This window comes from Mus musculus, chromosome 18 (genome assembly GCF_000001635.26).
Source record: "Mus musculus strain C57BL/6J chromosome 18, GRCm38.p6 C57BL/6J".
In the NCBI taxonomy this organism is placed as follows: domain Eukaryota; kingdom Metazoa; phylum Chordata; class Mammalia; order Rodentia; family Muridae; genus Mus; species Mus musculus.
The window spans coordinates 59,172,802-59,200,179 of NC_000084.6; the positions used below are offsets into that span (position 1 = coordinate 59,172,802).

At 41.6% G+C, this 27,378-nt stretch overlaps 1 protein-coding gene across 1 annotated transcript in view; it reads left to right on the forward strand.

Moving 5' to 3' along the window:
• The first annotated feature begins 2,538 nt into the window (after positions 1–2,538).
• The window catches only part of Chsy3 (chondroitin sulfate synthase 3), a 235,997-nt gene continuing 211,157 nt past the window's right edge, over positions 2,539–27,378 (forward strand). The window contains exons 1-2 of the mRNA NM_001081328.1: positions 2,539–3,683; positions 6,464–6,747. Coding sequence (NP_001074797.1) covers positions 2,876–3,683; positions 6,464–6,747 — 1,092 coding nt within the window. The 5' untranslated portion in view covers positions 2,539–2,875. The remainder of the gene's footprint in view (positions 3,684–6,463; positions 6,748–27,378) is intronic.

Sequence of the window (27,378 nt, forward strand, 5' to 3'; positions counted from 1 at the left end):
CACACACTTTATAAAAGAAAATAAATATAGAAATGATGAGATATTTGAAGAGATCAGGAGTAAGAACTAACATCCCCTGGCTCCGCAGGCTGTACTAACACATTCCGTGTGCTTATAAATTCTCACAGAATGTGACAGTCATGAGAGAAATCTAAAGCTCAAACGATTTTTAAGCAGGTTCCCCAAATCACACAGGTAGCATTGAATACTGCTTCAAAACCTTCATTTTATTACAAAAAGCTTCTTGGGCCTTCCTGATTCCCAAACTGATCTACTAAGGTACTAGAATACTCTCAAGAGGACTGTGTTTCTCTAGCCTATTACTTACCAACCCTGGGATACTTTGCAGTGGGGTGTTAACTCCACCTAGACATCAGTGTCTGCATAATAAACTCTGTGTCAGGAGGCAGCAATTATCTAGCTGGAGTCTCCAAGTCCAAAGCTCTGTGCTTTGAACAGTAGGCAATACCTTATACATGCTTGTTAAACAGATTAGTAAATGGAGTTAACTTTCTTCACGATTATTCTAAACGAGTCCTGAGTGAGTTATCTGTACCTAATGAGAATTAATGGCTTTGTAGACTAGCCCGTTTGAATGAAGAGCAGCTAGGAGCTTGCAGGGCAGTTTGCTGATGTGTAAGCAGATGTGGTTCTCAACCACTAACCACACGAAATTGGGAAACTCTGAAAATGTACTACCCATTGTAGCAGTAGCTGACCATACGGGGCGATTTAAATCAGAACTAATTGAAATTATATAAAACTGAAAATGCATTTCCTCAGTCACACTAGCCACATTTCAAGTGCCCCCAAATCTTACGTGGTCATTGTTTACCATGAAAGTGATAAAGAATATTCCTTATAGCAGAAGTCTATGAGGTATCAGTTACATGAAAATTAAAATGGCGAAAATAGATGGAAAACCAGAAGAGTCCTGCTTGCTTGGCTAGCTTTATTTTCTAGTTGAAATTCGACATTAAAAAGAATATGATGGTCTTCATTCCCATGAATCTCAGGGCAAGCCCCAGACGTGGAAAGGAAAGGAGGTTCACTGTCAAACAGAAGCAACCTTTAGTTAGCTGGGCTTCTGTACAGCCAATGACTGGCGTGGAAAGAACCGTCCTGCAATGATTCCAGGCAGACTTACTGTTCCAGAGATGGTGCCAGCGCCTTGCTCCACTGAGCCATTATGCTGAATGCCATTCAATACCATCCCCGTTGAGGTTGATGTATAAAGCAGAACATGGAAATTTGAGAAGTAAAGGTTTGGGATGTCAGACACAGCAGACTGTATATGGTTAGATACACAGCCTCCAAAGAACAAATTTGAAGTGTCTCCTTCAAAATATAACTCACCATCAGATAATTTCTTCACACCATCAAAGTCATTTTGGTCAATACAATTTAACCATTTTTGGTTCCTTCTCCAGAGAGATGAACTAGCTCCCGTCAGTGTATCAGAATAGGCTGTTAAATTACACCTCTTATTATTTTATTTTATTTTATTTTATTTTATTTTATTTTATGATTAAGTTTGCTGGGACGAGAATTTCCTCAGTTTGGTTCTTAGAGGCTTTCTGATTCTGATTTGTTCGCATTTTGTAGTCATTTGCCGGTCCTACTTAGTCTTCTTTCCAGACAGAAAATGATTCATGCTTCTTATTTCCACACAAGAGACTACCAGAAGAGCGGAGGAGGGGACGATCAGGCAGTCCCACATTTCCCAAGTCAACAGGTGGAGGACAGTCTTTGCAAGTTCTTTGGAGGATTAAATACCCTCCCCTGGTCCCCATTCACCTTTCTCTTTCCCAGCCTTCGAAGTGCATATTTTCAATTTCAAATTTTTCTCAGGAGACACCAAGTGTAGCTGATGCTCTGACCAGGGGAGGGAGGTAAGAAAGATGCAGGTAGGGCAGCTAGGCTGGGGCTGACCATTGGTTTCCTGGCAGTGAGTGGAGAGAGAGGGCGCGGCACAGTAGCAACAGTAAGTGTAGCCACTAAGAACCAAAACCGCTAAAGTGGCTCCTCAGACCCCGGGCGGGGAGTGGTGGGAGAGGGTCACGCTAGGACGCTCTGGGCCAGGGGCTGGGGGAGGGGATCCCAGGGATCCCACCCACAGCAGTGCGAGCTTGCTGGGGGCTCCAGCATCCGAGCTCCCTGGAAAAACCCAGCGGGGCAGAGACATCGGGAGGAGCTTAACTAAGGCCCGGGAAGCGGTGTCTAGAGGGCGGGGGTGGGGGCGGGTCGGGACCCAGAGTGGAGCCAGAGGAGGGGACACCGGGGGACAGCGCGCTGAAAGCCCGAGGTGGCCGCACGGGCGTCGTTTCCTTCCGGAGAGGAGAATGGCCGATCCAGGCGCAGGCTGGGGGGCGTCCAAGAGCGGGTGATGGGGAAATACCGCGGCCCGCGCTTCCCCACGCCTGGCAGCCACGACGCGGGTGGCTCCTCCTTCGGACCGGTCCCGAGCCCAGCAGCAGGCGGGCGGGAGGCGGGGAGCGAGGGCGGAGGCTTCGGGAGGAGGAGGGACCAGGCGCGCCTGTGACAGGGTGGCAGCCGAGAAGCGGACGCGTTGCTGCCGCCGCTCCTCCTCCTGCAGCTCCTCTCGCGGCCGCCGCTGTCGCCGCCTCCGCCTCTGCCGCTGCCGAAGTTTCACTCCCGACCCTCGGCGGGAGCCCCAGCGCCGAGCAGAGCTGCCACCTCGCCCGGAGCTGCAGCGCAGCTCGGCGTGCGGACAGCCAGCCCGCGTCGGCGGGCAGGCAGCGTTCCACGGCCCCGGGCTAGGGGCGCGGAGACCCAGCCGGGGCGGCAGCCAGCCTAGGGGACCCGCGACAGCGCCCACACCGCCCACTCTGCCTCTGTGTTCCGAGCCGCTACGATGGCCGTGCGCTCCCGCCGCCCATGGGTGAGCGTGGCATTGGGGTTGGTCCTGGGCTTCACCGCCGCGTCCTGGCTCATCGCCCCCCGGGTGGCCGAGCTGAGCGAGAAGAGGCGACGCGGCTCCAGTCTTTGCTCCTACTACGGCCGCTCGGCTACCGGGCCCCGCGCGGACGCGCAGCAGCTGCTCCCCCAACCCCAGTCCCGGCCGCGGCTAGAGCAGTCGCCGCCCCCTGCCAGCCACGAGCTCCCCGGTCCTCAGCAGCCGGAGGCGGCGCCCGGAGGTCCCAGTTTTCGGAGCAGCCCCTGGCAGCAGCCGGCTCTGTTGCCGCAGAGGAGGCGAGGACACACGCCCGAAGGTGCGACGGCGCTTCCCGGCGCTCCGGCTGCCAAAGGGGAACCAGAGGAGGAGGATGGGGGCGCGGCTGACCCTCGGAAGGGTGGCCGGCCGGGGAGCAGCCACAACGGCAGCGGGGACGGGGGTGCCGCTGTCCCGACCTCCGGACCCGGGGACTTCCTGTACGTGGGTGTGATGACCGCACAGAAGTACCTGGGCAGTCGCGCGCTGGCCGCGCAGCGGACCTGGGCGCGCTTCATCCCTGGCCGCGTGGAGTTCTTTTCCAGTCAGCAATCTCCCAGTGCTGCGCTTGGCCAGCCCCCGCCACCTTTGCCTGTCATCGCGCTGCCAGGGGTCGACGATTCCTACCCTCCCCAGAAAAAGTCCTTCATGATGATCAAGTACATGCACGACCACTATCTGGACAAGTATGAGTGGTTCATGCGCGCCGACGACGATGTCTACATCAAAGGTGACCTCCCAGTGTTAGCTGTCCCCCCTGCCCACCTCCTAATTCCTTTCTCTGCTGTCAACCCCAGCCTCTACCCACCTCCTCCACCGCTTCTCTGCCAGCACCTGCTCTGGGCTTCTGCAGCCCCCTGGCCAGCTATCCACACCCCTCGCATCCGCCCATCATTCTTAGCCTGAACCTCCTTGCCTGCAGTCTGTACCCTCCTCATACCTGCTCAGCTTTATTCACTCACTTTCCTCGCTCTTGCAGCTGTTCATTCCATCTGCCTCAGGTCTCTACTCTGAAGGCGAAGAAAGGGACCTCATAGCTAACCCCAAAGCGATTCCCGCCCCTCCCCCAAGCTCGCGGTAGGTGATAGTTTCCCAAATCTGTCCAGAGGGGCGTGTCCTGGCTAAAGGATTGCAAGATGCAAGATGCTGGCTAGAGCAGGGCTGGGTATTTTACCTTGTTGCTTTACTACCTTGTGCCTTTGTTTCAGCTTAACCTAGAGCAGTTTTAGGATGACTGCAGTTGAGGATAGCCATCTTTTACTGTCCCAGAGCCCCTGTTTGAACATTCTGGGGTTTTTAGAAACTTGCCCCACACTGAGACCTTGAATACACCCACTAGCCCAGTGTGCTGTACCTCCCAGCCTATTCCCCATTCTTTGCCACACTTTAATAAAATCTATTGGCAATGACACCCCAAAGGTCAGGTGAAGAAAAGGGGTAGACAGTGCATTGGACTTGTACAGACCCCGGTACCCTCAAGCTGCATCATACACACTAACAGTCGAATCTGACCGGGCGATCTTGGTTGCTGCAGCGTTTGAACAGATTCTAGAACTACCCAGCCCATACCATACAGCCACAGCGTGAGGAAACTTTGTCAGTGTTAAAAGAAAGGAGCAGCTTTTTAATCCAGATTGTCAGCAGTCCTGGCCAGAGAATTTCAGAGCTCAATAGCTCAAAGTTTCTTAGAGCACAGGAGTCAACATTTTGGTTCAGACATCGGAGACGATGGGAACACCATTGCAAAGAAAGAAATAGGCTTGTCCTGGAGAAGCAATCTTCACTGTCTATGCTCCCTACCTCTTATTCTAAGGAGTGCAATCCTGTCTCGCCAAGTGCGGGCTACTTGTAGACCTATGACTTTGTCATGATCAAGGTTAATACCCTTCACATAATGCAAGGGCAAGCAGATTCAAAGGTCTTCTTTGGGGCAAGGAGTCGATGTCCGGTTAACAGAGCTGTTCCGAGTTTAAGGGGGAGGAGCAGATCTCTGTGGTGCCTTTTGAAATGAGAGATTTTGATGGTTCAGCGGCAACAAGTCTATTACAATTGTACTCCTCAAATGTGATGTTTATGGTGAAAACTGTGATATTCTTCAGAAGTATTGCCTTCTGCTCATTGCCTGGTGGGACCTAGACTTTAGGATGACTAGCTTCTAATTCCCATCACAATCACAAAGGTTTTCTGGCAAAGGGCTCGCACTTTGCAGCGTCCATTGCTAGGGCCTACTCCTGCCATTTGTTTGTTTTAATGATTTGGAATATATTGTCCCTCAAGTCTTTGAAATGCCACATTCTGTTTCTATTAAAATTAAAATGCATTTCTATTAAGTATCCAGTTATAGTTTTAAAAAATTCTTGTTGACAGCTGGAGGGTGAACCACGGGATGGAGACAGTGGCCACACACCCTGTTCATCAAAACTGAGAGTGCCAAGGCTGACTAAGAACACTGAAGAGGGTGACAACTTATTCTCATGTTTGGCTATATGGAATATCAAATGCTTTGAACTCTTCTTGCTACAGGATTTTATTTTAAATCCCTTCTTTTGATCAACTTACCACACATAAGTCAGTCTATCTCATTATTTTGATTGTAATGTTCCTGATTTTTTTCTCTCTAAAATAATGCCTCCCCAAGTTCAATTTCAAGATGAGGTTTCATTTCATTTGCCTCCTAAATAATGTAACTTATATATGACTGAAATTTAATTAATGAGCAACACCCAACCTAGTTGATTATTATAACAAAAGAATCGTTGGATATTGGAGCTATGAAGGTAGCTAAATGGGTAAACTGCCTGGCTTGCATGAGTTAGGACCAGACTTGCACCTCCCAAAACGATGTCAAAAAGAAAAGCACAATAGCTATGGCGGAACACGCTTTGGAGCTCTCCCCGCTGCCAGTCTAGTCTACTTGATGAGCTCCAGGCAAGTGAGAAAGACTCTCCTATAAAATACACCCAGGCCAGTTAGAAACACAGTGTCTTCAAACCCAAAGTGTTTGGAGCCAGAGGAAGAAGACCCGAGGTTGAACTCTGGCTTCTGTGTGTGTGTGAATCCCCACACATCAGGAAATAGACGCAAAAATACAGACAAAGAAAACGATTGGTGGATTGCCAGACCAACACCAAGTATCAGCATTTGATATTATGTTGTGTTCCTGGGAGTCTTTGTTACTTCAAATGTGCTAAGACACAGTCTTTATTCCCCTTATCTTCATCTCACCTCTGCTGAAATTGGATGACAGATTCGTTAAAATTGTGTTAAGGTATAAGAAATACCCATAACTTTGTGTTGGGACAGGGAAAGGGGGGGCATTTGAAATGTAAATAGATAAAATAATTGATAAAAAGGAAAAAAAATGACAGAAAGGAGAATTGTTTCTTTTTCTCAATGGTACCAGGTGTACGCGGAGGTTAAGAGAAATGGCGGAAATTCTCTCACTCCATTGAACATGGTAATTGCCTGTGAAATGAGGACAGGAGGTGACTCTCGGCTTTCTCTTTTTAGGTGATAAGTTAGAAGAATTTCTAAGATCCCTAAATAGCAGCAAGCCTCTCTACCTGGGACAGACGGGCCTGGGCAATACTGAAGAACTTGGAAAGCTGGGGCTGGAGCCCGGGGAGAACTTCTGCATGGGAGGACCTGGCATGATCTTCAGCAGAGAGGTTCTCAGGCGGATGGTGCCTCATATCGGCGAATGCCTCCGAGAGATGTACACCACACACGAAGACGTAGAAGTAGGAAGGTGTGTTCGCCGTTTCGGCGGGACGCAGTGTGTCTGGTCTTATGAGGTAAGCCTTGAAGGTGTGACGAGATAACCTTGTCTAACAAGGATGGCGCTTTGCATCCTGGGCAACAGTCCTATGTATTCAAAATCATAGCACGTGACTTTACCACGGATTTGGAAATGATCTCGGGATGCATCTTTCTTATCAGACCCAAAGCCTCGCTGAGGTTTTGTTGTTGAATCTTAACTTTAAGCACACTTTCCGTTACATCTCTGCCGCTGGATACAATCTCCCCACCCCTCTTTATTTGCTTTTTTTGGGTGTCTATATGCATGTGTATTCATTTGCTGTCTCTAACAAGAGGGCTAATTGTAGTTCCTTCCACATAATTTTAAATTATTTTTTGACTTGTTTTTCTTTTTTATTTATGTGATAACAGCTCTTTGTTTTCACAAGGCTAACATGTGAGGTCCTTGAGAACTTTCAAGTGGGAACTGGACACTTAGGGGGAGGTCGGCAATATGTCATTGTGATAGGTTCATTTCCAACACTTTACGGCTTTATTTGATAATGTGTGGGTAATCTGGGAAATTGCCTGAGGGTGTCACATGACTCTGCTTTTCACTTGGTCTCTAGACTTTACTTATGTCTGTTTTTGTGACAATTTATCAAAAGCCAGAATTATTTAAATATGGAGAGGAATGGACTGTTATGACATTGTGGATATTAGTTTTGTGATTTTTTTTTCCTTTAGAATTTGGCTTTGAAATCAAATGAATTGTCTTTTAAAATAGTTTTCCTGAAAGATAATTTTAGAAACAATTGATTTGATGTTTAAATAATACATTGCAATTTTAATGCAGTTTGCTTTGCAGTTATTTGGAGTTTAATTTTATTTTACCTTCCCAGTGGACACAGAGTGCATTTTAACTTCTTTACTTTCCAAAGTTTCATAAATTTAGCAGGGAGGATGTATTTAAGGAAAATATGTCTCAAGTGAAACAATTGTTTCTCAATGTTACATGGTTCCTTTTATTTTTCTTCCAGGGGTGTAATATCTATTTAGTTTTTAAAAAGTCTTGTGATACAATTCATTGAGGTATTTTAAGTAATTATTACACACAGGGAAACTTACTGATAATTATGTATTTGGGATCTGTATTAGGCAAATTAAGATGATTATACAAGCAATTGCTTTCAATAATAAAGTAGCAATATTTATTTTATAAAGTTATCCTATAGCTTTGGTAATCCATGCGGTGATTATAACACTTGCAAGCCTGAAGAGGAAGGACGATGAGTTTGAAGTTAGCTTGACCAATACAGGCAGACTCTATCCTAAAAGCAAAACAAAATGACAGTATTTAGAAGATTAACAGCAAAGTATTACGACTTTTAACACTAAAGGTAACGTCACTGAAGTCAATGAAGAATTCTCTCTAATATAAAATTATCTGGGAAACAACCAATACTTAATGTATAAAATGAATTCAGCTAATTTCACGTGAAGATAAGCAATTTTGAAAGGATGAGTGAAAGCAAAACAGAGAAAATATAGAGCTCTTGATAATTTATTACCTTTTGCTAAATAGAAAGTTCTAGTAAACACCAAAATCTTTATTGTCTCCCACATTCTCATTGATTCAGGTACAAATGTCCAGTCTTTACCTTGTGCTTTCCCTGTTCATGTTCCACAGCGAGAAAATGTTCTCAAGTGATGTGCAAGCTCTCTTATAGGCCTCACACTGGCGATATTCCCCGTAACCTTTGCAGTATGTTTCAATTTGGAATGACACTTGTCTGTCAATGATGTCAGAGTCTGTAGGAAATAGGTCATTTCAACATTTGGTTTTAGCATTGGAAAAAAATGAAGTCTCCTGAATTGCAGAGTGTAAATGACACATTGAGCAGTGCTAAGGCCCCCAGACAGACAGTGTTGAGTTTGTGTCCTGGTGTCAACACATGCTGGTTACATTGTCTCGGTAAGTGTTGTGCATCAAGCCCAGTGGTATTCCATCAGGAGCTATATGACATGGATTCTTAAACTTTACTAACTTAGCAGTCACTGGTAATGTTGATTCATCATTATCCAAAGAGCCAGACTAAAAATTACAACTTTTAATTACATGTTACATGCTTTAATGGTTTTTGTGACCAAGAGTGAGAAAACTGTGTTGTTTTAGTTTAGAAATACCGAGAACCCAATGAGAGTAAACTGACCGTGAAACCCAGAATGCTTCTAAATTGCATTATAATGTAACCAAATTAAAGGAGAATGTGTGGAATAGATTATTTCATTTGGCATTGTTCAAGAATCCTAAACAGGTTAGACTATATCTACTTAATGAAAAATGACTCAGACGGCTCCTAGATTCATTTCAAGAGCTCTGTTCTGTTTCCTGAGGTCTTCTTAGCCTCAATAGGAAAGGAAGTTCCTGCTTTCCCATTCCCCCTTCATTCACACAAACTCTCCCCCCCCTCCTCTTGCTCTCTGGCTCTCTCTCTCTCTCACACACACACACTCTCTCTCTCCCCCTGAAAAAAATAAAAAAAATCACAGCAAAACTCTTTAGTAAAATAAAAACCTACATTTACACAGAAATATTTATGTAAATGTTATAGCAATTTATTTGTGACTACCTCACACCCAAACAACTCAAGTGCTCTCCAGCTGGCAATCTGCTTAGTTTTTAGGAACTCATCTCTTAAGGCAGCTGGAAACTTCTCTTGCTGTGTCCCAAGATTTTTGAGACACTAACTTGCAGCTTCAGTGCCTGGCAATCAGATCCTGAGAGTCTGCTTGTCAGGTGACCTCTTCTCCCCATCTACTCCCCCACTTGCTTGTCTTTCGAGGTACACAAAGTGCCAGATGCCATTGGAGAGTATTGATGGATACCTTCCTACTAGGGACTGAGACATCCAATGTCCAAGTTGTTAAGAATGAATAACCCCAAAAGTTGCTGTTGCACTCACATACACAGACAGGTTCTGTGTATGGATTGGAGCCTGTGGGAAGGCGATTCTGTTGTCCCCCCTCCCTGTTGACTCTCTCCTGCCGGCTAAGGTCACATGTCCCGTGGAAACCTGACTTAGACTGCTGTGGATCGCTCTCATCTTAGGAGGCTCTCAACATTATCTTGACAACGGAGGTTTTAAAGTTTTGTGTCTTGTTTTATGTTTCCTTCAGTAGAGGCAGGCAGCTTTCAGTTCTCTTCATGTCTCACTGGACACCAGGATTTCCATGGGAATTTATTTTATAAGCCTGGTCCTAGCTGATAAAAAGGGAAACGATTCTTGGGCTACAAATTTTATGAGATCTGTTTCCATAACGTGAACTTTGGCAGTTAAGAATAAAATTTATATTTTAAATACTTTGTTGTGAAGATTATACTTAGTTGTGATTAAGTCCGAGTCACCTATGAATGTCCCATTAAGGAAAGAAATGAAAGAATTCCCCCTTAGAGTAGATTAATCAAGAGCAAGTCAAGATTTGAATTCTCCACTTCATGTTTCCCGTGCCTCTGTCTTCTGTCTGTCTGATGTGTGAGTCTGAATTTGAATCCTTGTCTGCATCTGTGTTTTTCGGGTGTATGTGACCGTCCCTAACTAAGGGCTTCTCTCTGTCTTTATTGAGAAGCATGGAGAGCATCACAGGAAGAAGGAATGGGACTCTTTACAGCAGCGGTGGTTCTCAACCTTCCTGATGCTGTGACCCTTTTAATGCAGTTCCTCACAGTGTGGCAACCCCCCTACCAAGACTATTTTTGTTGCTACTTCATAACTGTAATTTTGCTACTGTTATGAATTGTAATATAAGTTTTTGATATGCAGAATACCAGCTTTGCAACTTACAAAAAGGTCAGTCTAACCCCTGAAGGGGTCGTGCCCACAGGTTGAGAACCACTGCTTTACAAACCTCTTTAAAGGAGATTTACAAGGGATTAAGTCACTGGCTCCAAATGAACCTAACTGACCCAGGTAAGAAGCATCCTTGTTTACCAACCAATATCCATAAATGGTTACATTCGTGGTGGACTTTAGAAAGTTACTCACGTCTTCTGTATTTTCTGCTTTTGGGAAATGATGGACGCACATTACCTGAGCCAGGAGCATGGAAGTGTGCATAATTCAAGATTACAGCTGTGCATCATCTTAGGTTGTAAAAATTGTTAACATGGATAACTGAAGGCAAGCATTTAGGTTCTTACACTGGTCTCTTAAAGGCAAGTTAAACAGTTTGAGGACACAGTAGGCTAGCAGTCTTAAGTAGCTTTAAGGTATATTATTCACTCTGGCTCTGAGGTCCAGAAAATGTTCCAGTCTCTGAGAATATAAGAGATGCATTCATAATATTGCCACACTGTATAAAGAATTAAACATTTTTAGAAAATCCCTTTAAACTGTGTATCATGTATACTTCCATTTTTATGGTAAATTAGCTCATGTATACAGTCATGTTTAGTTTATTAGCAGTATTGAAATTTTTATTTAGTATCACTTATATTTAAGAATTAAAATAATTTTAACTTTATTAATGGTTCTCCCCCAGTGAGGTCTACCTTTGATCATTAAAGATCAATTGACGACTGTTAGGTTTTCTCATTTTGATTTTTGTAGTAAAAGAAATGGGAAGATACGTACTTCAACTAGATGTTATTTCAGAAGTCTGTTTTGCATTGGTTAAAAATAGTTTTCTGTGACTTTACAGATCCATTTCCCATGAATGAACAGAATTTTATTCGACTCTTTTCATGGCTAACTTAATGTGAGAAGTCTGATGTTCCCTTTTGGCCTATTAATGTCTATGAACATTTTAGTGAATTTATTATTTTACAAAGGGATATGTTGCTTGAGTTGTTCTTCAGCTTTTAAGCAACACCAGAGAGCTGTGGCTTTGGGTTATATTAAAGTCTTCATAGCATCTTTTAGGTTAAAATCTTTCAGCTATTCCCTCCAGGCTGTCACCTTCTTTTAAGAGACTTCTTAGCTTCCTCCTGGTCTTTGTGAATTATTATTTCTTCCTCCTCCATCTCCTCTTTTACTTCACTGTCATCTTCGTCATCTATCCCCCTTCTCGCTTTCTCTCTTCTCTGGTATATGCATGAGTGTGTATAGGTGTGTGCACATGTGTATGCCACTGGCATCATTTGTGTGTCCCTGTGTGGAGTCCAGAGGTTGATGTTGGGTGTCTCCCTGAGATATTTGCCATCACATGTGTTTGAAGTAGGATCTTGAACTGAACCAAGAGTTCACCTTTTAGGCTACTCTGTATCCCAGTTCTAAACACTGAGTTACAGAACGTGCCACCATGTGTGATTTAGTTTTGGGTCTGGGGACCTGCACTCAGCACCTCATAATAGCACAGCAAGCACCCTAGCCATGGAGCCACCCCTTCCAGCCCTAACCTCTGTTATCAGAATGTCTGTTGTCCCCTAGAACTAATTAATATATGCAGTAAAGTCTAAGACACAGATTATTTTTTTATTCAAAAGCCAGTCTTTCTGAAGCTTTTGTTGTTGGACTTCCCTAATATCAGCAAGCTTCTCTCGTCTGCTCTTTCCTCCCTGCCCCATTTGTCAGATGAAACCATCCTGGACTGTCTTTGTGAGTCTCTCTTGCTGCTGCGCTGTTTTCTTCATTGTACAAAAATAAAATCACCTCCTGAAATTATGGCAAACACACTACAGATGTCGGTGCTCTGTAAGCTTCGGGCGTTTCCACTGCTAAGTGGTCCCTTATCACCTGACCTGAGACAATTTATGTATTCTAAATAGATGCTTCCCAACAGTTGAAGATGCTATTGAAGTTTGAGAGATGCCTTCAGACAACTGCGAACAAACGGAATGATAGCATGACATCCCTGTCAGGTCTAAATGGTTTTCTTCCCTAATAAGTCACAAATATTCCAGTTTCTTGAAAAACAAATCAAGTCAGTTTCTGGATCGACTTTCATTGTCGTGTTGTCTGAAATAGTGTATTCCCCTGAGAAGCATTAGTTCAGCTGTTCTTCTACTTAGCAAATATTCAAAATACGAGGCAATGCACCAGACATCGAAGTGCAGTTTGTGTTACGCCATGTTTCTTTTGTAGAATGGCATAGTTTGTAATGGGACATTTTGTTCAAGGAATTTAATGGATACAGGAACAGAGAGTGCAGAGATGTGTGACCCATTATTTGATGTTGCCAAATACCAAAACCAATCAAGGAAGGTGGGGACTGAAGGGCTGCTGGGTCTCACAGGACCAGTGTGGTTCTTATTTAATCTCCTACGAAGCACCCTGGTCCAAGCCCAGTGTCAGTCCTCATGTGTGTTTAATGTTGTTCTGTATTGGACATTAGCAGTTCAGTAAATGTGCTACAAGCTTATGAATTAACTGAATAAACATGATTTATTCTTTAAAACCCAACAGGCACTGTCTTGAGCCTAATAGACAATAAAATTGATTTCTTAATTGTTCTGAGGTTCTCCAGTCTTTATTTACTGATTCTAATCTTGACAGCGGCGTTCTTCATTCTTTGTATTCAATAGTATCTGAAGATTTCTTTTTTACTATCTCTTTTTGTTTCATTAGTTTCTATTGGGAAGTTATTTATTTCTAAAAACTATATCTCTAAGAGGTGGCTTGGATATGCATACAAAAGAAAAAGAGCTGTTAAAGTTCAAAGCTTTCAAAGAAAATGACACTTCAGAAAAATATGGCAACAGCTATGAAAATACATATTGGCTCTTGTTTTCTGAACATTAAATAAGAATTCAGAGTATTAGGACCTAATAAAAAGAAGCAGGCAAGGGGAAGGAGTGTGGAGGCGCACCAGGTCATTCTGAGCACCACCGCTAATAGAAGGTTGTGGATTCACTTGGATGCTTCATATAACTTCCCTCAACAGACACCAGGCTGGAGGCTGGGGGGCGATCCTGCAAAAGGAATTTCCTTTAGAGACAACAGTTGTCATCAAGTACAAAGGTGTTTGGTATATTGCTGGTTTTTATTTTGAAAGGAAAAAAATGTTCTTCGGAGATTTCTCTGTAGCTAAGTAGAACTGTCTTAAATCCTTTCTATTAGGCTGGCTAGCAGATAGCTTGAAATGTTAAAAACTCAATGTACTGGTATTGTGGTATTGGTTGAGAGACTGTATGTGTGATTTAGCTAATCAAAGGATGGTAGGGGACCACTGCAGACTTAACACTTGGCCATCTCTAGAAGAGGATGGCCATCCTATCTGAGGAGCTTAGATGACGAGGTTGAGTGGAATTCCAAACAAATGGGCCTAAGATTAAATCACCATTACATAACTGTGACCTGATGTTTAGAAATGTCTCTTTTCATAAATACTAATTTAATTTTAAGGTAAACTTTGCAATCACAAATCAGAATATAAGAGGATTTAATGAGGTAATGCCAAGACAAAAACTTAATGAAATGAGGGTATTTAATGTACCTGAGTATGAATCCTGAAAAATACATTTGTTAAAGCTCATTTAAAGTGGTCTACTCATATATCCAGCTGCTTTCCCTTGTCCGTGGAGCCCCCTTTACAGATAGTGTGTCATGAGTCCACCTTTCTCATCTATGGCATGGACGAGGAGGAGGACTCTGGCTTCTAGCGCACTTCTTGCCTTCAGGTCTGACAGAATTGGGCTCCCACCTCAGACACGTCTCTCAATATTATTTTCATTCTGCACCATGGAATCTCCAGTTGAGTCCAACTGTGGTAATCTGTGTCATAATACAGATGGTATCACTCTTACTCAATTTTATTAGCAATGGCATTTCTTAGCTCTCCAAAGATATTGATAGGCACATTTAATAACTTCATTCTCTATCAGTGTCCTTCATTTCTGTTGGCCACTGCCAATTGCAAATTACTCCTAGATCTGAACTATCCCCACTCCAATCCCTAGTTTGCCATTCATGGGCTGTGTTACTGTGAACAAGTTATTGTGTCTCTTGGTTATTAGGCTTTCATTTCCTCATCTACTGAATGGTATTGCAATATTTTTTTTTCTTAAAGGGCACTTCTGGGAAGACTAAATAGCTCAATGTGTACAGAAGCATTTCAGAGTAGTAGCTAGTATTGTTCCCTGTTTTTTAAAGAAGCAAAATGCCATAAAGTAGTGCCAACTTATAGAGTCATTGTGGGGAATATAAAACGTCCATATTTTGAAGGTCTTTAGAATCTTGCTCAGCACACAAGCCATGTGTTCATGTTAGATGTTTCTAATATCCAAAATGGCAGTGTTCATATGACTTATGCCCCATAGGAAGAGGGTAATGCCAACTGGAAAGTTTAGTTATAATGGGTCTTTGAAAGGTCTGTTCTGCTGTAGTAGGGGAAGTCTTGATAGATAGATTGATTGATTTTTGTATTCATCTGTATGTGAATGTGTATGCATGAGTGTAAATGCCTGTAGATGTCAGAAGCGAACATCAGATCCCCTGGAACTAGAGTTGCAGGTGATTTATATAAATTACCTGTCGTGAGTGATAGGAGCCAGATTTGAGTCTTTTGTAAGAGCAGTATGTAATCCTAATTGATGAGCTATCTCTCCAGTCTCAGTGTAGTGGTTATTGATTTTGACTACACAATGGTATTCTCTGTGGGATGTTAAAAATAGTTGTGTTATTGGAACCAACTGATGGTCCAATATATCAGAATCTCTTACAGGGGATGCCTATCGTTTGAAATAGCCTAGGTGAGTAAGGTGGTCCTAGTGTATTTTCTAAGTGACTAAGGTGGATGTAGTGTTGGCATCACAGTACCCATTAGAGTATATGCATGGCACACATTCATGTTTGTTCTGGGGTGGAGCCTATGCCTTCAGGCTTGCACAGAAGTACTATACCAACTCAGGTATCTCTCCAGTTCTCAAGTATATTGATTTTAAGTTAACTCTCATATTTAAATATCCAGCCAATATTGAGTTTTATTCAATATTTTCTTTTACTCATAGAGACTAACAAAAACTGCTATATAATTGTCATCCACTTGTTTAAAGCAGCAAAGTCCTCAGATTTTAAGGCAACAATATAAAACTATCACTTACAGCCACATGGTTTCTCTTCTAATGACTGTGCTCAAATATTACTTTACAAAGAACAGCAGAGTGGCTCTTTAGACATTCTTAAAACTATTTTCACACATTCAAGGCTTGGGGAATTATAGCACTTCCCAATGACTATATCTGAGTGATATAATAACAGAGTTCTAAAACACTTGCATGTTGATTCCCATTATTTTGCTGCTGTGATATTGACTTACTGCATTGGACTTTGGTGCTTTAAAGATAAAAGGCATTAGAGTGACTTGTATGATAAACTCCAGAAATGGTAACTTCATGGATTTAAAAATCTTTAAATGTAAATGCGATGTCATCTGCTTGTCGCCAGTAAACATTCCTTTGCTCATCACTGTACTGACTTCTCTGGACGTGCAAAGTATGTGGTACTTGATTTTAAATAAAGGAAAGGAAGGCTCCTTAGAGCTGGAAAATGCAGTGTACCCTTCAAACCTTTAGTACTGTACGGGACAGTTGGCAGATAGGGGAGAGGATGGAAGGCTGCACAGTATCAAATAGCGTGTTTGGGTTAAGCTTATCAAAGGTATGAAAAGTGAGAATTAAAAACTGTAGCAGCATCCAGTTATAAAGGACATACACATCATACTCAGAAGTTCAGATGGGTCTGTAAATGTGTGAGGAAGTCTTAGACTCTCGTGGGTAAGTGGGGACTAGAAGAAAGTGTAAGATTGTGAAAAATCATTCTGACTGATGTTAATGAGCAGCTGGTATCGAAAATCAACCCACTGGGTCATAGAAAAGCTTGGATGAGTTCTGAGTGGAGAATATCACACAGATGTTTCTCTGAATGTCTCTCATGCAAGAGGATGCCTTAACAGCCCCGTGCTTAAGGACAGGGTCTTATGCGATTTCGTTGTAGCTGGTGACCATGTGAGATAGATTTTTTTCCCTTTTTTATTAGGTATTTTCTTCATTTACATTTCCAATGCTATCTCAAAAGTCCCTCATGCCCTCCCGCCCACTCTCCTCTCTCTCCCACTCCCACTTCTTGGCCCTGGCATTCCCCTGTACCTAGGCGTATAAAGTTTGCAAGACCAATGGGCCTCTCTTTCCACTGATAGCCTACTAGGCCATCTTCTGATACATATGTAGCTAGAGACACGAGCTCTGGGGGAGGGGGGATACTGGTTAGTTCATATTGTTGTTCCACCTATAGGGTTGCAGATCCCTTTAGCTCCTTGGTTACTTTCTCTAGCTCCTCCATTGGGGGCCCTGTGTTCCATAGCTGACTGTGAGCATCCACTTCTGTGTTTGCTAGGCTCAAGAATAGCCTCACAAGAGACAGCTATATCAGGGTCCTTTCAGTAAAATCTTGCTAGTGTATGCAATGGTGTCAGTGTTTGGAGGCTGATTATGAGATCGATCCCCGGGTATGACAGTCTCTAGATGGTCCATCCTTTCGTCTCAGCTCCAAACTTTGTCTCTATAACTCCTTCCATGGGTGTTTTGTTCCCAATTCTAAGAAGGGGCAATGTGTCTACACTTTGGTCTTTGTTCTTCTTGAGTTTCATGTGTTTTACAAATTGTATCTTATATCTTGGGTATTGAAAAGGACAAAGAGGAAATGAACATGATGAAGATGATCATAGAGGAGACAGAATTGGCTGCAGTCATGACAATCTAGGTGTGCAATAGTAGACTAGGGATGGTTAACCTGGTCACCTGGGATTCAGGCTTGAAGATGATAGTATTCCCAGTGGTAAGGTATATGAGATGAGCAAGTCTGAGTGACTAATATGTTTCCAGAATTGGAAGAACACAGGAGGATGTCTGCTTAGGGCACACCAAGTTCTATTCATTATTCATATATTCAGTAAACAGTCATGACTGTCTAATGCCCAGGCATTCTTCCAGTGGTTGCTGTTTCAGCAAACATTAGAACCAAATCTTGACTTTATTTTCTAGATTACAAAGAAGGTAAATAAGCTTGAAAAGACTCAGGAAGGGTGAGAGAGAGAGAGAGAGAGACAGAGACAGAGACAGAGACACACAGAGAGAGAGACAGAGACAGAGACAGAGAGAGACAGACAGACACACACACACAGACAGAGGGATAGAGAGACAGAGAAAGACAGAGATGGAGACAGACAGATAGGCAGACACAATACACACACACACACACACACACACACACACACAGAGAGAGAGAGAGAGAGAGAGAGAGAGAGAGAGAGAGAGAGAGAGAAAGACATACACAAAGACTGAGAGAGACAGACAGAGACAGAAAGACAGACAGATGGGGAGGGTGGTACAGAACTCTTTATAGGGAGCCAAGGTGAGCTTTACTGAGAAGACAAAGTGTGAGTAGGGGACAAGGAAAAACTTATCAAAGGAGCATGCACAAGTAAGCCGAGAGCCAGCTAGAGGTCAAGGGAAGCTCAGGTGGAGACAGGAGTGTTGAAAATGCAAGATCAGAATAGAGAAAGGAGGGAGGGCAGACAGCCTGTATGGCTTTGATGGTCTTTGGGAGGACTTGAGGTCCATGTACCTTGAACAAGTTTTCTGGCTAGTAAGGCATGGGTCCCAACCCACAATGAACATTGTCTTGTATTGCCTATCTGCATTCATTTTAATCAACTTCACTTCTAGGTGAGGCAAGTTTTGTGTAAATAATCATCTCACTGTTGACCATGGTGACAAGCGCCTGGGGCTCCTTCAGTCAATTCAAGGTCCCGAAGTGGAAGGGGCACTTGAGACTGGATGCCTGAGACATTGTGTTCATAGTGTGAGAGTTCTGATTTTGGATTAAAATTTTGTTTTAAAGTCATTTGCTTTAAACTTATTTAAATAAAATGTAAAATACTGAATATAATAGGGTGAAAATAATATAATAAAGTGGTCAGAGCATACAAATAAAATATATGTAGTGAAAAATATTCCTATTTCTGCAATCCATCTGACTTTAGATTTTCCTCCCAACATTTTTTCTTTTATTTAAAAACAACTAAGACTCTTTCCTCTATTTTCAGTTTCTCTTGAATGTCAGAAAACTTTGATTTAGTTTCTTTCCCTGGTTATCTAGTTTTTAATGGGAAATAGAAGAAGTAATGTATGCATTGGTCTGAACATTAACTTTTCTCAGTTATGAGCATTGCTGGGAAATGTACTTTGATGAGCAGGCATCCCCTCCAAGATGCTCATGCACCATATGCCCAGCTGGTGGCGCTAATGAGAGGTGATTGGGTTGGGAGGGCACTAGCTTCATTAGGGGGTTATCAAGGATGAGTTTGTAACCTTACTGCCTGGAGGAGGGGGAGTCTGGTGGAAAAGCAGGCCACAGAGGCCTGCCTTTGGAGGAGTGCATTCCTTGTCCCTGGTCCATTTTCCTCTTTTTCCCAGCTGCTACTACGTGTGCAGCTTCCTTGGCTATATGTTCATATCACTATGATATTGAATAATGGACTAAACCCCTCAGAAACCCAGGGACCCAAATTAATCTTCCTTTTAAACTGTTTCTCTCATGCACTTGTTACGGTGACAATAAAAGTGTTAGCAGAGAATTACTCTTATATCAGTATCAAATATCCTTATGTGTTATTTTAATGGCTGCTTAGAACTTCAAAATGATTGAATTATCATATTTGGAGAATAAAAAGGAAAATGAACTCCTCATTACTCTCAAATCCCCACTTTTATGTTTTTTTTATTCCCAGAAAGTAGTGTTGTCTTTCCCAATGATTAGCCTTTTCAACATTAATTTTATTATTAATTATTAATAATAAATAATTTGTTATTTAGTCATTAATTCTGTAAATATTTCCTAAGTACCTTCTGGGAAGATAATATGCTTTGTGGTGTTAGAGGTAAATTCTGTTTGTGGACTATATGATTTCAGGGAGGGAGTTCAAGAACAAACAAACAAACAAAGGAAAAAATATATGCCTTCCTATATGGAACTGATATCTTGATTTACAAACATATAATAATGTTTGATGTAACTAAGTTTGGGTTCTTTGACTAAAGTGAATTTGAACTAATAACCTCAGATTAATTACTCAATCTATTGCTAATTACTCTGTTCTTGATTTTCTACCCACACAGTGGCTTAGAATAGTTTAGTGCTCATGCGATTCAAGTGTGGCTGTTTCACATTCTGCATTTCTCATAACTGACCGTCATCTGCCTTGGTTTCTCTTTCCATTAAATAATGTTAACACTTCATGGAGTTGTGACAAATCAGGTTTCAGAGACAGTGCTGTCTGACTTGTAGGTTAACAGAAAGACTTACTGTGTGAAGCCTTGCAATTGCAACCCCATAGGAAGAACAATATCAACTAACTAGACCCCCTCCCCCTCCCGGAGCTCCCAGGGATGTTAAGCCACCAACCAAAGAGTAAGATTGCCATATCTGGCATCAATGGGAGGGGAAGCTCTTAGGTCCTGGGAAGGCTTGATGCCCCAGCCTAGGCAGATACTAGAGGAATGAGACAGGAGTGGGTGGGTAGAGGAGTACCTTCTTAGAGGCAAAGGGGAGGGGGGTGGAATGGGGGTTTGTGGAGGGGAGACTGGGAAGGGGGACAACATTTGAAATGTAAATAAAATAACAACAACAAAAAAAGAGCCTTAGTTGATCAGCCCTTCCTCTCAACACTTCTGACTTGTAAGTCGACAGCAAGACCTACTGTGTGTAGTCTTAGGACCTTAGTTGATCAGCCCTTCCTCTTGACACCATTTTGCAGTAGTAGCATTGATAAAGGTTTTGTTCTCTACGGTTGTCAGCCTCCTCTCAGGGATTATTCTTGTTATTGTGTCGCTGTATGGTTTAGATGTACATCCAACTGTACATGCTGTAAGTCTTTCCCATGGAATATTTAATGAAGTGGCAGTTGCAAAAATATTTTCAAATCCAACAACAGACTTGTTTCTTTTGGAGAACATTTAATAGCATAAATTAGTTTTTTGGGGGGGACCTGGCAGTCTCAGGATTACCAGTATAATAATGAATATATATACCCATAACTATAGGATGATATAATTATAATACCTCAATAAAAATTTTAAGTATTTATAGTGTTTTTAAGGCTCTAGTTTGAATAAATTTTAAATTATGTACATTTTAATTTTAACTGGGCTCGATGTTTTTCATCTCTAATTCTCATTTTGAAATATTTCTCCTTTATCAGTGCTCTGGTTTTAGTGTTCCCATTATCATTTTTAATTTTGTCACGGTGTGTCTTAGACTGATTTCTTTGGTGAAATACAGCTGCGTTGATGTACTCTTCACACAGCATGCTCTACCTTTTACTTATGTGCTCCCGTGAAAGTCCTGGCAGATGTGCACACAGCCTAGGCGCTGCATCCAGGGTGTTGTGCTTGTAGGTTCAGCGCAGTGCATAGGACTACAGAGAGGCTGATTATTTGAGCTGATTTGAATGGCACTAGCGTTGAGTGCCATTGGAACAGCGGTCAGTGAGTGAAACTGGTTTTCCCCATTGGGCAGACAGTCGCAGTGTGTGTCTGAGGGTTAGTAAGGGCAACCAACATTTCAGTTTTCTGAATTTTATCATATATGGGCAACTTGAAGGGATTTTTTGTGTAAGATTGTAAGTCCTGAGGATGCTGACAATCCCTAGCTGAGGGAACACATTTGAATTTTTCAAAGAGCACCTGGTTTCATCTCATTGTTTGCTTCAAAGTTTTGTGATTACCAATAGTCTGTTTAATTTTTTTAAAGAATCAGGAGGATTAATGCTTGTTTGTTTCCCCTTCTCCATGTTTACATACAATTCTAGTGTGTGTTACACACATATATTTAGGATAGTTACCCAGTGTGTCACAAACTCCCACGAAGTCTGTGCAAAATGAATCCCTTGTGGGGTTGATGGCAGATAATGCCTTCAGGATAATTTATGCCGTTAGTAGTTGCAGATTTTAGAATATTAGAAAACTACGAACACTATATTTTTCTTAGCTCAGTTGTATCATCATTTTTTTATGAAATATAATTATTGTGACTGAATTAATCCAGTTCTGATTCTAGAATGAGAGCCAGTACGTTTTCTGTTATTTAAAAATTAGAAGGTAATCCCAGTGGCATTATCAAACAGTTTTGATAAACTATATTAAATCTGTACATTAGGGTTACTATTACAGTAAAATTAGATGAGAGTTTCATCATTTTGAGACTTTTTGAGATGTTAGAAGTTTGAGTAGTAACTTATTATAGCATAAAAATATTATAATAAATATTCCAGAAGCCAATCTCTAGCTTGTTGTGGTCATATGAAGGTCTACTGTCTTTCATTGTAGAATAAAACAAAGCTATTAATTAATTGAAAAGTCTAAAATCTTATGCTTGTGATGAACAATAACCTATATTTGAACATTTTTAGTATGTAAAATGATAATTACTGTAACTGCTCAGCATTAGCTATGTACTTGTTCCTATAGTGGGTACTCTGCACTCTGAGGGTTTCTGAGCTATGCAGGGCTTCAAGGAGATGATTCTTGCATCTTATGCTACAAGTGCTGGTACAAACTAGAAGTTACACAACTAGCAGAGATCACACAGCCGAAGAACTGACAGTCTCATGTTGAACTCTGATTTATATGATTCCAATGGCCGTACCCTTATCAAATTGTTACACTGACATCATGTCTATAAATTCAAAGGACAGCCTTGGACTTTTAGTTTGAAACTGATGTCATGGTAGATACACCAGGCCGGCTGTATGTGTACACACCACTGGACGAAGTTGGGAAATTAACACACAAGTGAGCAAGGTTAGACCACAAAGATGGAATTGAGAACAGTATCCAATGATTGTACTGTCTCCTCTTCTAGACATGCTTAGCTGCTGAAGAGAAAGGAATACCTGTCTTTCCGAGATAGATCTGTGACGTGTGAATGCATGAGATCAAATTTGCTGTTGCTTTCTGCCTGTTAGCATGTTTCCAGGATATTAATAGCAGAATAAATTTTTTTAGTAGAAACAAAACATTGTCTTTTACTGGGTGTCAGTGCAAAGATAAGACTGTGGGCTGTCAGTTTTATCTAAATGACCTTTATTTCCATCTGTACTTTTACAAACAGAGTGCATGTGGGCATACATATCACAAGGCAATCTTGCTTAATGTAATATGTTCTGAAAATTCAGCATTTTATAGGTAAAGTAGATCTTGTTCTCCTCCTGGGTATATATATATATATATATATATGAAAGTTATCAGAACTAGCTAAATGATATGAAACAAAATATCTAATATCTATAATGTTATAAAAACTATTGTTTCAGGCATTTAAAATGAATCTTTCATATTAATTAGCTTTCAAGAATGACTGTCTTAATGTCTTCTACTTAAATTAAGCTATTAATAGATCCTTGTGAAACTCCCTAAAGATAAGTAGTGTTGTTATGACCTCAATTCTAATCATCAATGCAAGACGGCTATGAGTTCTAGACATGCGCTTAGCTTCTGACATAATGCAAAATGATTGAAATCCATTCAAGCCCTCTGAAAACATACTCCCACTTTTGAAGCTTAATGGAAATGTGAAGGCACACAGTAGGGCTATCAGGGCAGTAGGACATATCTGAATGAGCAGTGTAACCACTAAGTGTAAGATACTATGCTTTGCTCAAGGCACAGAACCTCCCTAGGGATGAGAACCAGTACAGAAGAATAAGTATATGAACAACATAGGCACACTCAGCCCAGGGGTGGGGACATTTACGTGGGTCATCACTTGGGGTCATAAGGTTTGCTAAGAGTTTCATGGGTAAGTTGATCTTAACTTGGAAAACATGGTAGGGAAACCTCCCAAACACAGCAAGAAAGTGACAGGATGGATTGACTATGAAGTCCCAGACAGCCAGGCAAGGTCACCTAGACTGAAGCTTCTTCTACTCATACCCACTTCTAACTTGTAACTTCTTATGTGTGTTTGAATTATACAGTAGTATCAATCCAGCATACATGGTAGAAAATCACACATTTAAATCAATTAATTTGTATATGCATTGTTTTTTTTAGCTTTTATTAAAGACAAAAGGAATTTTGTACATTAGCATAAGTGTGCTTGCTGATTTTCAAAGAAAGTAAAATAATGGCTGAATATTTGATAATACAGAATGCAGAATATATTCCATATTTTTTTGGAGTTGATCAACAGTTTGATTGTTTAGTTATCAATACTGTTTTATGTATGTTGCACCACACGGCAAAAATGTAATAAGGGCCATTTCAGAAATTGATCCTCAATCTTTCTGAATCTCAAGCCAAATGCACTTAATGATTTCTCATGACACTTAAGTCACCAACTCAAATGGCAATTTTCAAAATCAAACACTCTAACACAGTATCATCCAAAGATGTTTGGCAGTTACATTTGAAGGAATGATAGTAGGAAAATATTAAAATCCTTTGTTCTCATAAGCCGTTTGAGTTCTATAAGATTATTAAAAGCATCACAATACATATTATAATAGTTTCTGAGCTAAGGTGTGTCAGGCATGGTCCCGCATGATCACCAGTGCAGTGCAAATGTTGTATGTTTAGCACCAAGGCTGCAGTGAATTCCTTCCCTGCACTGCCAGAAACACCACAGGTTCTTTATGTTTCATCTTTTTAAATAAATATGACTATTGCAGGCTCAGAAACATTTTACAGTTGACAAATTATTCATCACCTCCCTGCTACTCATGATATGATCTCATATGGGGTCATGCCCCAATTCAAGAGACTGAGGTCTCGATCAGAGATGGGTAGGAACAGATCTCAACAGCTCCAGGGGACAAGTCAAGGTTCTACGAGTACAGAGTGGATGATGTGGTGATCACAAAGACCTGACCTCACACGTTTTTGTGTGCACACGTATTGTGTGCATGTGTATGTGCATTGAGGGCAAAGGCCAATAGTGACATCTTTTTCAGTCACCCTCTATCATAGTTTTGAGACAGGATCTTTCACCATGCATGAAACTCACACCCATTTCCCTTAACTGCCAGTCAGCTGGGGTCTGTCTGTCTCTGCCTGCCCAGCACTGAGATCACACCAGATTTACTTTATTTATTTGTTTATTTGTTTATTTATTTGAAAAAAACCCGAGTTCTTGGAATTAAATAAATATCATTATGCTTATATGTGAGCACTTTACAAGCAGAGCTATCTCCTCAGCCTTGTAACTCCTTTCTTTTTCTTTTCACTTCCCTTTCACTTTATTTACTTTCTTTTTATCTTTGGGGTAGCTCATGCTGTATTTCTATTATCTCCCCCCTTGCCTCCCTCACTCTGACATCTCTCATGCTCCCCCCCTCTCAAATTTGTGACCTCCTCTTTACTACTGTTACACAGATATTCTTAAGTATACAAACAATGCATTTCCTAATGATGTTATTTGGTATTATTTATATGCACATGCATTTATGGTTTGGGATTGGATAATCTATCAAGTCACTCATCTTAGAGAAAAATTATTCACCTTCTACCACAAGCCTTTAATTGTTTATAGTTCTTTACCTATAAGGGTGGGTCTTGTGAAATTTTCCTCATCCATGTTTGCACGTGGCTTTGTCCTGTTCAGGTAGCCATATTGTTGGGATTTTACCATGCATCTTCCCTATCATATCTCAAAGCAGCAAGCATATTGGTTCTCTGGTTCTAGGAACCTTTCCATTCCCTCTTTTGAGCCTTAAGTATAGTGGCTGCATTGTAGATGTATCAGTTTGTGGGAGGCACGTGGGTACTTGTGCTCACAGATATGCACCAGGGAAGCCAGGAATGTTAAACACACAGGGTTCTCTCCTCAAAGGGAGAGATGTTTTCCTGTTAAACTATTTTCTGCCCAGAAGGTTGGGAGCATAGATAATTAATAGCTAGGTGACCCCTACACTATCTAAATGGCCAGGGCACATCAGATCAGCTCATTCAGATCCTTATCTTAAGGCTGTTTATCTCAGTCTATAGCACTATTCTCCAGAGACCCTTACCATAAGCATTGCCTACCTTGAGCCTGCTTCCTTAGTAATCTACAGAACCCATCTTAATAGAAGATGTCACTGGTACTTTACAAAAGTTTCAGTGTGACCATGTCTTAAGTGCTGTTGTGCAAAAGGACTTGAGTTAATTATTACCCAGAAACCTTCCCCCCCCCCCAGGGTGTATTGTGTATATATTTACCTAAATCAACTCTCTGGCCTCAAACTCTCAGAGTCTGAACCAACGCTGGCTTCTGAGTCACGTTGAAATGAGTTTCTTCCTTGCCTCTCTTGGATGACACTCTGATGACTGGTGTTTGCAGAGACTCCCCCCACCCCCCACATCAATTGGGGTTATACACACCGCAGTAAGTTGTTCTCTTCTGTTTGACCAGTTATAGATCTATGTAATGATCTCTGTCTCCTCTATAAAGAAATTTATTTAATAGGGGTGAGAGCTATCCTTACTGTAGCTAAGAGTAAAGGGTGACTGTAAAGTATATCTCTATCCAGTATAGAGTTTCATTACGCTCAGGACATGAAAGGCAGGACCTTGCCTTTCCCTTTATTTATTTTTCATTTTTATTTTATTTATTTATTTATTTTTTCAAAGACAGGACCTCACTGAGTGCCTTGGCTGGCCTGGAACTTGTGGTGAACCTCTTGTCTCTGCCTTCTGAGTGCTGAGATTACAAGCATATGCCCCACCAGGCTTAACTCTCATTATTTGTGATATAAACATGGATGGTATTAAACATTCTTATTTGTGAGGTGAAAAGTGCTGTGATGCTGGAGAGAGCGTGGGATTCTGTGCAGTGGTGAGCACTCAGAGTACGATAGCCTTTCAGGGAAATGACTGAAGCAGTATTTAGGGAACAGTCTGGAGGAGTAATTCCAGGTTGCAGAAGACGGGTAGGAAGTTTTTTGTCAGCAGCATGGGAGGTTTCTTTGAGAAGGGCTGTCTAAAAGGCCCAGTTCTGGTCTTGGATAGAGCTGATAACTGAACTGAGATATCTTAAGAATACTCAGTTTAAAGTTAGCCCTTCCCTAACATTAAATGAATCATACTGAAAGCGAGGCTACAAAAGGAAAAGAAACTACAATAAAAGAGCCATCTAATTTGTATATGGAGACATGAATCTTTCCTAAAGGGAAACATATCTCTATTGGACTCGTTTCTCCAATGCGGTTAGAGTTTTGCATTATTGGGAGACCATTTAATTCACTGATTGAAATTAGCATTTGTGATGCAAACTTTCTGACATTTAACATATTTGTTCTCCTGTGTGTGTCCTATGTGTGTGTGTTCACATGCATTCTTGCTGTGGCACTCATGTGTGTGTGTGTGGGGGGTGTCAGAGAACAAACCCCATAAAGTTGGTTATCTCTTTCTGTGAGCGCTAGAGCTCAAACCCAGCTTGTCAAGTTTGTACTAGAAGCGCTTTTACTCACTAAGCCTTCTCTTTGACCTCTGACTTATTTTATTTGTTTACATGCCTCACCCAACTTGTTTATTTTGTAGGCAAGGTCTCACTGTGTAGTCCAGACTTGCCTAGATCTCAATATACAGCTTGGCTTGGCTTCAACTCAGGGTCTTAGAACCCTGGCCTCTGAGATTGTAGGCCTGTGGACCACAAGTACTTTAAGAAGTCCCCTTACTGTTTAAACTCTAAGCATGAAATTATATAATTCTAGTT